At 43.5% G+C, this 12,886-nt stretch overlaps 1 protein-coding gene across 5 annotated transcripts in view; it reads right to left on the reverse strand.

Annotated features, from left to right (window-relative positions):
• The window catches only part of TSC22D2 (TSC22 domain family member 2), a 33,270-nt gene extending 27,199 nt beyond the window's left edge, over positions 1 to 6,071 (reverse strand). For 2 of the 5 annotated variants that reach the window (XM_075098676.1, XM_075098675.1), the window contains exon 1: positions 3,362 to 6,071. In XM_075098676.1, coding sequence (XP_074954777.1) covers positions 3,362 to 5,355 — 1,994 coding nt within the window. In that variant the 5' untranslated portion in view covers positions 5,356 to 6,071. The remainder of the gene's footprint in view (positions 1 to 3,361) is intronic. The other 3 variants (XM_075098677.1, XM_075098673.1, XM_075098674.1) reach the window with 3 other exon arrangements.
• Between the last annotated feature and the right edge of the window lie 6,815 nt (positions 6,072 to 12,886).

Genomic DNA, 12,886 nt, shown 5'->3' on the forward strand with positions numbered 1-12,886 from the left:
GGTTTGGGTTTTTTTATTTGGTTGGGGTTGGGTTTTTTTATTTTTTTGGACCACCTACCTGCCCTGTCTTGCCCCCAGGTAAGATTTCTTGACTAATTGATTCTTCATTATTCATCAGATCAAGAAACCACAGTTTTGCCTAGACCACTGTAAAAGTGTACTAGACCATTAGAACAGGAAATTAAAGGTTTTCAGGCAATGTCTTGCAAAAAAAGTCAGTTCTACATAGATACATAGTTCTGTATAATCTATTTTATATATATATATATATATCAGGCTATATAACCTTACAGCTCTACCACCTTACACGTAGTTTGATTTCCAACAGTAGACCATACAAAGAACTTTTTGCAGGAAGATGGGGACCAATCAGCTTTTTATATCAGACCTATCTTGTACTTACTGTATTTCTCACATTCTGTTTTCAAATAACTCCCATCCTAAACTATTTTACCTTTAAAACAGTTCCTCTTCATATTCAGAATGGAGAATGACTTACTAGATAAATCCAGGATATGCAGAGCTGTACAGTATTCCTTGAGGAATCACTATTTTATAGTCGTCTTCTAAGAGAATGATCCACACAAGTTTCAAGTATGTACCAACATTTAAATATAACTGAAGGTGTCAGAAGAAATGTAGGCATCTGCCAACACACTGATATCCCCCCTCCCCTTTCCTGGGTATGTTACACATTAATATTCAGATAAAAGGGGAAAATGCTTTCCACAAATTTCTAGCTCTTATGATCACAAAGTAAACTCTCTAAACAAAACCAAGCATTAACTTCCTGAATGTGCAGGCAGTCTGAAACAGTGACTCATAATGTGTGAACTCCCTTTGTGCCTTATTAGTTTTATCAGTGTCAACCCTCAGCCTATTAATGACACTTGAAGGTCTTCCTTAACTATTTCACCACTGATTTCAGTAGATAAAGCAGCTGGGCGTAAACCCACGGGACTAGGGGTGTAATTTAAATGCTGGAAAGAGGTAAAAAGCAGGAGCAAAAAGAGAGCAGCAGACAAGCAGGAGACAGTTTTATAATAAAGCCTTCTCAGTGAGTAAAGCAAATAAAACTAAAGTAGTAAAACAGCCTTAACAAGCTGCTAGGTTTTTATTTTCTCCTTTCTCTGCCTGAAACCAGCAGAAGTCAGGATACTGTCCGAGGGGAGCAAAGAATAAACTTAGATATACTAGCTCTGTACCTCCTATTTTGTATGAAGTCTAGGCCTGTTTAAAGTAAGCTTTTCTTTCTTATCAGTATCACTACTAAAGAAAGCTATTCCAAGCTGGGAGAGACTCTCACATACCATATAGCTCCTTGCTTAGCAGATCACTTCAGCAAATGACAAGGTTTTATCACCCAATGCAGAAGCAGGCAACTGAGAAGGCGGCATTTCTTTTCAGACAACCACAAGTTAGTTTCTCTACTTAACATCATAATGTGGCACATAAAAAAAAAAGTACTCTGCGTTTAGAGTCCATTCCTATTTCTTACTTGTAGCTCTTATAACCAAATTTCTGAAAAGTTTCTTTAGAAACAAGCAATGTGTGAAGCAATGCTGCAAGGTGGCTCAAGTTCAAAGACATAAATATGGAAATAACTTTAAAAATCACTGCTTGGGTTAAGAGTAGCAAGAACCATCTCATGAGTGGGCAACACAAAGTTAGCAGCCTACAATATTGAGTAAGCAGGACAAGTTTTTCCTTATCATTATATAAAGTGATTAATTTGTCACAAATAATTATGTCTGTTACTAAGATTTATAGAAATATTAAGTATTAGAAGCTATGCAAAATACATTCCTTTTTTTCTGACTCCTTAATCATCAGAATGATTAAACACAAGACCAATCATCTTCTGATAATATACCAAGCTATGAGAAAAACCCTACCAGCTTGAAATCTAACCTTATTTGCACAAAGAAGAGTTTGTCAGCTGGGTCAGCAATCCTCTTAAGGTAGGCACAACTGCTAGAAAATTTTAACTGTTTAACTTTTTCGTTTAAGTCCTTTACCATCTTAATCAGAACTAGCACAACTCTCTATAACACAGCTTTTGCTTGCATAAAGGCATTAGCAGAGTTACCATCTCAAACACAGCATTAGCCGAAGCTCCAGCGAGCACAAGGCCTGCATTACTGCTGATTTAACTCTCCAAACACTAACTCGTCTTTGAAGTACCTTCTCCATCCACTACAGCCTAACCCCCCATACACAGCAGCTTTACTAAAAGGCGCTCCAAGCAACACTGACTGTGTTGTCTTGAAGTCTGATATTCTCCAAAGGTGAGGGAAGGCTTACAGGATAATCAGCCCATCAGACCTTCTCATAATGGTGTTACTCCTGTTTTAAAAAATACAAATACATATAACCCACACATACTTTTTTTCCTCCAAACTGCAGTAATCCCAACAGTAAACATTACTGACATTAATTCAGTGCTCAAACATTGCTCTCCCTGAAAGTCTTCTCTCAAATAAATCAAGAAAGAACAGTTTCAGCCATCATTCTACCCTTCAGAGCAGTCTGACACATCTATGGGAATTAAAGTCACATAAATGCTTCCTTTCTCAGATCCTTTGACTAGTCTGCTCATATTACACACCTTTGTTAGAACTAGTAGTTCCAAACTACTTTCCTATAAAGAAAATTAATTTTAAGGTTGTATTTTCCACTGTGTCTACACTTTTGCTCGAGTAAGTGGCGTCCTTTTTATTCCATGCAAAAGACCATTATCTGTAGAGCTTTCACTATTTTAGGGCATACAAATTCATATCCAGGTGCAAGTACTTTCCTTACTAGCTGATACTATAAAGTGCAAAATCAACAGCAGGATAAAAATCAAGCATCTGTGTCATAAGCCTTTAAGTTTTCCAAGATACCTCACCTGATGGCCCTAATAACACTACACTTCTCTTTTTAACAACACTGCAATACAGTGGCATCGATAAGCCCATTTTAACCTGGCTGTCATTCCACTGTTTTATGCTGTACTCAGGGGAGTACAGACTTCCTCGCACACGGAGCATTTAGGTGCAGAAGGAAAATTTTCAGTCTTTGATTTGGAAGAATTCACATTATTTGTGAACTAAGCAGCTTTCAGGCTACCTTCTGCCCTGTTTTGAGAGAAAATTAATCACACTCACAGCCTGAGAACAAGTACAGTTCACTAGTTGCCTAAACACCTTGCTATGTTTTGTACTCTTAAAAAAAAAGCGTCAGCCCAGGTAAATTTCAGTTTTCAATACAACTTTCTGAAAACATGAACTTACAAAAACCACTTGACAATAACTTGAAAGTTGAGGGTTTTTCTCCCCTGAAGAAAGACATTTTTATGGTGTTATAAAATAATTCATACCTGTCTTCATCACCATCAACAGGAATAGATATGCCAAACACAGAGCTGGCAAGACTGTTCATAGGAGTACTTGCAGGTAACTGAAGAGGATTCGCTAGAGTGTCTGGAATGGGAGGCTTCACAAGAGGTTTATTTTCAGCTATAAGAGAAAGTGGTGGCTGAGGTAGGGGTTCTGATTTTCTTCTAGTATCATCAATCTGGCCTATTAAGGATTGCGCTTGAGTCTGAAACTGTCCGAGGTTTGACTGTGGCAGATTTGCAGGTACATTAGGCGTGCCTTGCATCAATGAGTGTCCGATGTGCTGCGGCTGGACAACGCTGGTACTTCGGCTGACAGAAGTGTGGCTAGTCAGCTGGGACTGGACCAGCGTAACAGGGACGTTTGGCATAGTAACAGAAGCGGTGGTAGACACACTAGGCACACTTGTACCGGGCACAACCGCAGGCACGTTCTGAACTCCAGAGACCACAGCATGGGGAGCACCAGGCATTCCGGACACTTGACTGCTTCCACCCATTTGATGCTGAGTCACAGATTTCTGTTGCACAACCCCTGTATGTCCAATGCCTTGCTGTACCACACCTCCCGGTTGCGGAACAGCAGTTTGACTAGCTTGTGTCTGGCCACTCTGCATTAATCCTGATCCCTGTCCGACTGCTTCACCAGGCTGCGCTGACACCCCAATCACTGGCGCTCCCACAGGTGAAGGATTTTGGCCGGTCACCTGCCCCACAGGAAGGCTGGAAGCCACAGTACTTGGAACAGAGCCCGTAGTAGCCTGTTGAATAGCTCCTTGAGACTGCATAATTGTCATGTGCTGCATGTATTCGGTCTGACCAGAAGGTTGTGTCGGCAGTAGATGCACTGGTGGAATCTGGGACTGAGAATAAGCAAATTGTTGCGGCTGAGTCACTGGTATGCTTGCTTGCTGCACCTGCTGCTGCGCCACAGGAATACTTGGCTGCCCTATTGTCACATTTGGAGGTGCCATGCCTTTCCCGTTGGGTCCAGCCTGCGCAACACCCTGCGTATTTACCTGTGGCTGCGATTGCTGTGGCACCATCATTTGCTGATTTGGTACCGAAGCCCCAGAAAACATAGGCTGAGCAGTACTTTGAGGCATGGCCCCACCTATGGGTTGTTGCGGCTGCTGTTGTTGCCCAATGACAAAATTAGGTTGCTGTAGAGAGGATTGGTTCATTTTCTCTGTCTGGAGCAGCTGTGACACAGCAGTCAGGGAACTGTCAGCTATAGAATCGGGGCCATGGGCTGACGTTGGTACAGCTGAGACCACAACAGAACCTCCTGTGGCGCCGAGGCCACTGTCCCTCTCTTGAGCAGCCTGCTCGAAGGTGCTGCTGTGCCGAATGCAGTCTCCAGTCCTGCCCAGGACACCACCACCATCTGAGTCCCGGTCATAATACTCCATACACGTCCATCGTCCTCGCCTGTAGGGCTCCCCTGTACCATGGTCCAGCTTGATCACCCTGAAGCGTGAGCTGCATGCAGCAGCCACTGTCTGAGACATTGTCCCAGGAGCAGCAGATGCGGAAGGCCCCGAAGAGGGCAAGGCGGTCTGAGCACTGCTGCCTCCTGCCACAGCAGTGCCAGGGGCAGCAGCTGGCAGGGGCACAGCAGAGCTCTTGGGCACGGCCCCCCCATTGGGTGCCACAGCTGGCGGAGCTGCAGCCACCCCACCAGCAGCCACAGCCAGCTGCCCATCCAAGAGGAGGTTAGGAGAGACGCTGCCAGGAGTTTCGGCCTCGCCCACATTGTTGAGAGTCTCTTCGGAGGAGCTCCGCTCGCAGACATCCTCGGGGCCGTAATCGGTGGCTCGGGAAACATCAAAGATTTCAGAGGACACGTCCTCGGTGCGGGACTCATCCGGGTCGTCCAGGCTCTCGGTGTCCTCGGTGATGCTGCTGGCCACCTGAGCCGTGGTCACGCTGGTGATCTGGAAGCAGCTCTTCTTCTTGGCCGGCATCTTGGACATATTTCCTCCGCGGGGAGGGGCTCCGCCAGCCGGGGCGAGGCAAGCGCGGTGCCGGGGCGGGCTGTCACGGCGTGCCGGCCGGGCCCCCGACGCTACCGCACATCCTCCGGCTGCTTCCTGCGGCGGGCAGGCGGGCCGCGGCGCTCCCGCTGGCGGGCCGCGCGGGGGGCGGCGGGGCTCCTCCTCTTCCTCCCCGTCCGCAGCCCTCCTCCCGCGGCCGGGACGCGGGCCTCCCTCCTCCTCCCCGCCGCAGCCCCCGCTCCGAAGGCGGCGGGACCGGCCGAGCGCCCCGCGGTTTCCTGCCGGCCTCGGCGGGGCGCGCGCCCCGGGCGGGAGCAGCGGCCGCAGAAGCGGGCCCGCCCGGTGCGAGGAGCCCCGCGGCAGCCGGGTGAGGCCCAGGCGGCCCCGTCTCTCCCCCCGCCCCGCGCCCTGTCTCCGCGCTCTACCTGGAGACCAGCGCCAGGCGCATCCTGCTCGGAACCGGCCCGCGGACGAGCCCCGCTGGGAACGCACAGACACAGCCCCCCCTCCCCGGGGCTGAGGGCCGGCGAGGAGGAGGAGGAGGCAGAGGAGGAGAGGCGGCCCTGACGCGGACGGCCCCCACTCCGCTGCGCTACGCCGCGCCGGCCCCGGGAGCGCGGGCTCCGACTGCAGCTCCCCTCGCCCAAGATGGGGCTCAACTTCTCCTGCGCTGCACCCTGGGTAGGGCGCCGGCCACGCCCCCGACGCTGCGGCGTGATGACGTCACGCCCGGACGGGGATAGAAGGAGCAGGAGGCGGAGCGGAGTAGGCCGTGCGGTGGCTGTTTGGGGTGTGCCTCCTCCCCCCCGCCTTCCTCCGCTCGGATTGGTCCGTCCCGGGAGCGCGGGCCGGTGTTGGCGGTTGGGCACGTGCTTGGCGTCCCTCGCGGCAGCCCCGGCCTGAGGAGGGCGGCCGGCACCTCAGTAGACGTCGCCTCTCCTCAGGCCGGGGCTGCCCGTGGGGTCTTACGAGAGCGACATCCCTTTTGTCTTTTTGCATTAAGTGTCTAATGTACGGTTACTGCAGGAACGCTACTAATAGAGCACCAAGGCCTGTCCATAAATCCATCAAGCAATCGGTGACAGTGCTGAAGCTGTTCATCCCTCCTGCCAAATGGCAGTTGCCCCCACATGACAGGAAGTTATTTCAGAAACTCGCTCCTCTAATTAATAGCATAATCATGTTTTTCAGCCTATGTTTATTTACAGCCAATTTCTAGTCATTTTATATTCATAAAGCTAACCAATTCCTACTTCCCATAATTGAGAGCAGCCTTTCCCATGGTCATTCTAACAGCCCTTCTCTGCATGATTTGCAGTTGGAAACAATCCCTTGTACGGAAAAGCGAGCGGGACTGCACACAGGCTTGCCAATGAGGCATGGCTGGTATCACATCATAGCACTGTTTTTTCACTGTGTCTATTTAAACTGCATTTCCTGCCAGAACCTCTTTTGTAGTTTGGTTTTTTTTTTCCACAGCTACACCATGCTGGTGGTTCATATCCAAACCATAAGGAGCCTACCTTTGGTGTCTTCTGATGCTTGCCTCTCATAAATGCCTGTTATGATATGCAAGTCCACTTTTTATTATATATCATTTCTGTTATTCCAGCCACCAATGTCATTAGGGTTTTCCTGTATGATAATCTGGTCCCAGTTTGAACAGTCACGCCTTGCAGTTGTACCATTAACCCATCCTGGCTTTTTGTGTAAGGTCACAAAGTGCTTTAAAGACCAGTTTTAAAGTATGTAAGATCCCCACTACTATCTTCCCTTCAGTTCAACTGTTCCCTTTAAATGCAACAGTTCAGCCAAGTTCTGATCTATTTTGCAGTTTTGCGTGCTAATCCATCTCTTCTGTATCTGTTTTCAGTAATATTTTCCAATATGACATCATACCAAATACGTCTCTAGCTTCAACAGAGATTAATCTTACTGTAAGTGTTCATTTATGTTAGAAATTAGTTTTGAGTTAATCTGGCATGAGCCACCTTGATAAATTTATCTATTAAAATCATGCATGCTGATTACAATTCTTTGGCAAATGCCTTTCCACTTTTTTGATTTCAACTTTAATTTGAAGTTGTTATCAACCGTGCTAGCCCCAATTCCAGAAAACTTTGCCAACAGGTGTTTGGGTAAGTGTCTGTTCATGTTATTAGTGTCTCCATTAGTCACATATTTCAAACGGTCAGAGCTTCCATCCTTGAACTTTCTGTCTTCATGATCCTGTAACACCTTCTCCCTTCTTGTCAGGGAGGAAAGAATTCCGTTGGTCACCTAAGCCTCCATTTCTTTGAGCATTGCCATCCTTTTCACCAGCCTGGTGAAGATGCTCTGGTATAATTCAGTGGGAATCTGGTAGTGGTGTTTGACCAAACGTAGAAGATAACCAGTGGGTTTTCTTCATTAGCCTCAGATCAATGTCCCACAGTTTATGTCCTGCCAAGTAAAAAGCCCAGCTTTTCTGGGTGTACCCTGAGTAGAGGACTTGTCCCTTTATCTGTTTCCACACACACTGGATAGTCTTTGTCAAGTCCTGAATCTCAGGTTACACCCCATTTCTTCTGCTTTTGGTAAAGCATTCTGTTCTGTGGTGCCTTGTGAATTCTTCTTATGTGTGTAACATCCTTGGTTTCTGTGTGGATACAGTGTGCTAAGACCTGCTTTTCTTCTCATCTTCCTCGGCACTTTGTCTTCTGCCTACTTTTTACACTAGTATGAATCTTATTTTTGATTCTGTTTCTCTTTGTACTAGCTCATCCTTTATTATATCCTGCCTACATATTCTTCAAACTCTGCCTTCTAGAGTTTCTTCATTCTGCATATGTTAGGAGATGAAGATCTCTGTATGTGGCATCTTTTTTACTCCTTAATGATTTTGGATTCCCATCTGAACTCCATTTGTAATTCTTGGATTTCCTCCTGGTGTACAGGACTTGCTGCTCCTGATACAACATGAGTTCTGTCAGGCAACAGTTTCTGGAGTAGCTTCTACCAGGTATCCACTGGAGGACAAAGCATACTCTTTATCTTCTGTCTACTGCCATCTCTCAGCCCTCTGATCAAATCTACATTATTGGAGTTCATCTTTTCTGTCCAACCCTGACTTTGAAGAGGGAATAAAGCCAATCCCCCAGAATTTCCTCCCAAACAAATTCCTTCCAACATGCAAATCTTTGTTTCTTGCACCCTCATCACTGTGTGATTTCAAATATACAAATGTTAGAGAGGAAATGTAACGTACACAGTACAAGATCTCTAAAAACTACTAATATCATCCTAGTACAAGTTGCAATGTTAAAACTTGTATTTCAATCTAAGAAATTTCTTATGTCCATGAGAGAGTGTATTTTTGGCACAGGACATAGGCATTAGACCTTAAACCTGCCATTAGCCCAGGAACTATTAATCCTTATTCTGCAATTCGACCAAGTATTGATAAAAGAATGGAACTCTGTATTTAGGCAGAGAGGGCAATGCTGCTTTGGCAAGTTAAGTTTCATTTTAACAGGCAGCATGTGGATTTGTCTGGGAGTTTTTAAATTAGTCACAACGACGGTGGATTAAAAAGCCAGGGGAAAGTCATATGGCCAAAGATGTATAATAATGCAACGTATTATACAACACTACTGTTTATGCCACAGATACCAATGAGGTCAGCAGGAGATCTGGGGGTTTTTTCAGGTTAGTATGAAAGCTGTAGGAAGGTGAAGCAGCTGGGATTGTATGTGATGTAGATCTTCTATAAATGATGATGATAATCTTTGGAGAAAATTTCACAAGGGCAAGGAATAGCCAGCTACATGAAACAATAAAGACTTGACATAACTTTTGTGTATGGATTTTTAAAATTTCTTCATTTTCAGATGGAAAGCATTTGGGCATATTAATCCAATACATTCAGGACAACATATGATAAAACCATTCTGGATAGGAATACATTTTAAAAATGCTGTCTGCACACAGATAAATAATAGGCATAGATGCAGGATGTCAGAACATAAGAGTGAGTGAATACAACAAATACTTTTCAGTCAATCAGGCAGTCTGTGCAGGACTGTTTGTCCTGAGCGAAGGTGGCACAATCTCCCCCAAACTGTAATATTTAACATTTTCTTTGCTTTAAAATAGTACATGTTAAATATACAATGATACAAGGTAGTTGTGAAGATTCTTATTGATCGACCATTGGATTTCTGTGTGGTATTTCATCTCAGTAAAACGTGAAATCAAAAAAGTCTCCCTCAGGAAGCGACATTTTGAAAACATTCGAGGGAGCCTTAAAAACAGAGGCAGAAGTTATTCTACTAGACCTACCCCTATAAGTGATCTTTCAAAATTATTATAGGAAGGAGGCTGACACATTGTTAGTGGGATGATGTTCTTTCCCACCACGTAGATATACAGACCCATAACAGATAGGGTAACACTTTTTTTAACATTGAACATTGAACAACTACCAGTAGGCTGTTAAACAGTAGGCTGCTAAGCTGTAAGAACAGATGTTTTTCCTGACAGTGCAGTAAACCAAAATGAAAAGTTCTTTTCATTTTTGTGCAACTACTGTATTACTTCAGTGTATGAAAATACACATTAGTAGAGTAGAGTGGTCTTCTAATTTAGTTAGGTCTGAATTTTCAAATAGCAAAAATGCTATTTAAGAATTCATTAATTTGTAACTGTTGCTCTTCAGAACAAATTAACCTTTGAAATTATAAAATTCTATATCACAGATTGAAATAGTTGTTTTCTAAACCTTCCGTTCATAAAGTGTATATATATGAATATTCTAACATAACCTAAAATGTAATGAGGAATGGGCTATTTGGCTGACATTTAGTGTGGTCTAGCAAAGGAGAAAGGGAAATTCATAAAAGGTAAAATAGGGGAAGGATGAGGAACAAGAATGAACAAGATAAACCGATTCACTAACAAACCAGAAAGGTTTCTGAAAAGTCAAGTATAAAAATTGCTGCAGCCCATGGCCAGATTAGCCAAGATATACACAAATAATCCACACAATGGCCTTGGCAGCATTGCACCGATAATATTTTTGCAAGGTTGAATTAATGCCAAACAATATTCTAGTATGTTGGGTGCAAACATACTGATATTTTTATTAAGCGTCAAGCATGTATATATTTCTCTTTTGCCTTCAAGAAAAACATCTGCCACAGTTAGTTAAAAGAAATTCCCACATGACTCCTGTTTGAGTTTCTGTGTCAACTGTATGGGACTCTTGTGGTTTCTGTGTGTATGCACGCATGTTCCTGATTTTTCGAGATCTGGCAGGGACAGATTTAGCAGGCAGTGGTGAGGACAGCAGGCGCCTTTTCAGTGCTCCTGTGTCATGTAACAGAGAGTTTTGTGTAACTCTTCCACACCTTCTACCATTTCACATTTCACTAGGAGGATCCCTTGACAAAGTTGCACCAGCAGTGAGAGCTATTGGCGGCTTTCCACACTTGTGGGTCTACTGTTTGGGGACTGCAGGTGAATTTAGATATTTTGGCATTTAAGGATACAAAATACATGTATCTTTCACAAAATCTCTCAGCCTCAAAGACTGAGAGCGAGGAAATACTATCACAGATTATAGAAGACTGTGTAAAGCTGTAAAGACTCAAACACTGACCCCATGTACGTATCCAGTGAAAACGGTGCTAAAATGTTCTGTTTGTTTGCTTATATGATTTTAAATGGTGGTCCTTCCCACTGATCATAGCTTAAATCTGTATATCATTCAGACAGGGATAAAAGCTGTTCATTAAAAACCCTAAACACTTAGGGAGTTTACATGGGCACACACATGCTCACATCTAGAGATGTATGCATGCGCATATAAAGATGTATATTAATAGGTGCATATGTAAATTTAAAATTTTGAAAATCACTAATGATAGCACTAAAAATACTTTTTTTTTAAAAAAAAATATGTAGGAATTATAAAAGGCGGTTGGACTATTTACTGGTGTCTAGAGTTCACAGGTTCAAACTTTTGAGCCTTTAATAACATCAGGTGATTATTGCTGAAGATAAAAAGCAGCCTGGGGAAGCAGTGTGATCTAACAGGTAGGGCGTTTACCCAAGTATCAGGAGTCCAGACTCAAATTGTTTGTGTGGAAGTCAGTAGGAAAAGTTCAGGGGATTAGTTTTTTAACTTCAGGCTTACACCTAAGTTGGTATTTATCTGCAGTGTGGCCTTGTCCAGGTTATTTTTCCTTCTTTGTACCTCTTTTTTTCCTCTCCCATCTATCAGCCTGCTTTGTCTGCAGACATAGAAAAGTCTTCAGGGCTCTGCCTGCCTTTTTTTGTGTGGTGAGTATTGAGACCTAAATTTTAGTCAGGCTATGTGGTACTGTCTTAGAAATAGTGACATACTGGCACAATAACGGACAAGTGATAAGCAATTCATTTATCACTAGATTCTTTTCAAATTTTAACAGAAATTTAGGACTTACTGAAAATGGAGCTTTCATGTATGTGAATTGAGGTTTACGAGTATAGTATTTTAAGAATGTCCTCCCTTTCAGATGACTCTTCTATCTAGATCCTGCATTAACACCTTACATTTTAAAATAAACAGTAATATCGGAAATTCCCTTCACTGTAAACTGTACATTTTCCATTTTATTAAACTAGTGGTGCTAGACAGTAAGATATTTCTCCAAATTATTCTTGATCTTAAAACTCGTCTGAGTTACCACAAATGATCTCAAACCAGACTGAGATGCAATGGTAATTTGAATTTCAAACCCTTTTGAATTTCAAGCTACAAGACATTGACTGCAAGACCTGGAAGACAAATTCCAGCTTACAGATTGCAGGAGGGAAGAAGGGCATAGAAAAGGGCAAATTAGTTACTTGAATGTCTAAGTAGGATTTTTACATTTATAAAGGCCACTAACTATCAAGAGAACCAGGGAATAGTAGCTGCAGTGTTTAGCTTTAGGCTCTTCTTAAAGTCTCATGTGACAAAAAGCATGGAAATTTCCTCTTTCCTGACCCTAATAAAATTGCTCTTCTTTGTCTTTGCAGCGTTTGTTGTCTTCTATATGCAAAATAATAGACACTAAATCCAGCAACTGATGAAAAAAATTAATATGAGGAACAACTGAGAACAAATGGAAACTTGCACACATGGAAACACATTTAAAGTGCAAATAGAAATGAATAAATGTTATGAAAACTCATCAGTTTTTATCCTGATCCTGACCTCTTTCAAGTCAATGGCAAAAGCCACTAAATGTCAGCAGGAACTGTGTTTTACTTAACTGAGATATGTTCAAATCTAAGATGAACATTTGTACAGATCAATGGACAGGTCTTTAGCATAATACGCTTTTCTTCATGCTGGGTACCTTTACTTTTTCCACACCATCTTGTGCTGCACCTGATTGTTCAGTTTGACTGGGAGCAGTCCAGGGCAAGTCTCTTCCTCTCTCCAGCATAACATGTCAAAGACCATTGTGCACACCTAAAGAATTATGTAAATAATTTAGGGAAA

Source organism: Phalacrocorax aristotelis, chromosome 7 (genome assembly GCF_949628215.1).
Source record: "Phalacrocorax aristotelis chromosome 7, bGulAri2.1, whole genome shotgun sequence".
NCBI classification, from domain to species: Eukaryota; Metazoa; Chordata; class Aves; order Suliformes; family Phalacrocoracidae; genus Phalacrocorax; species Phalacrocorax aristotelis.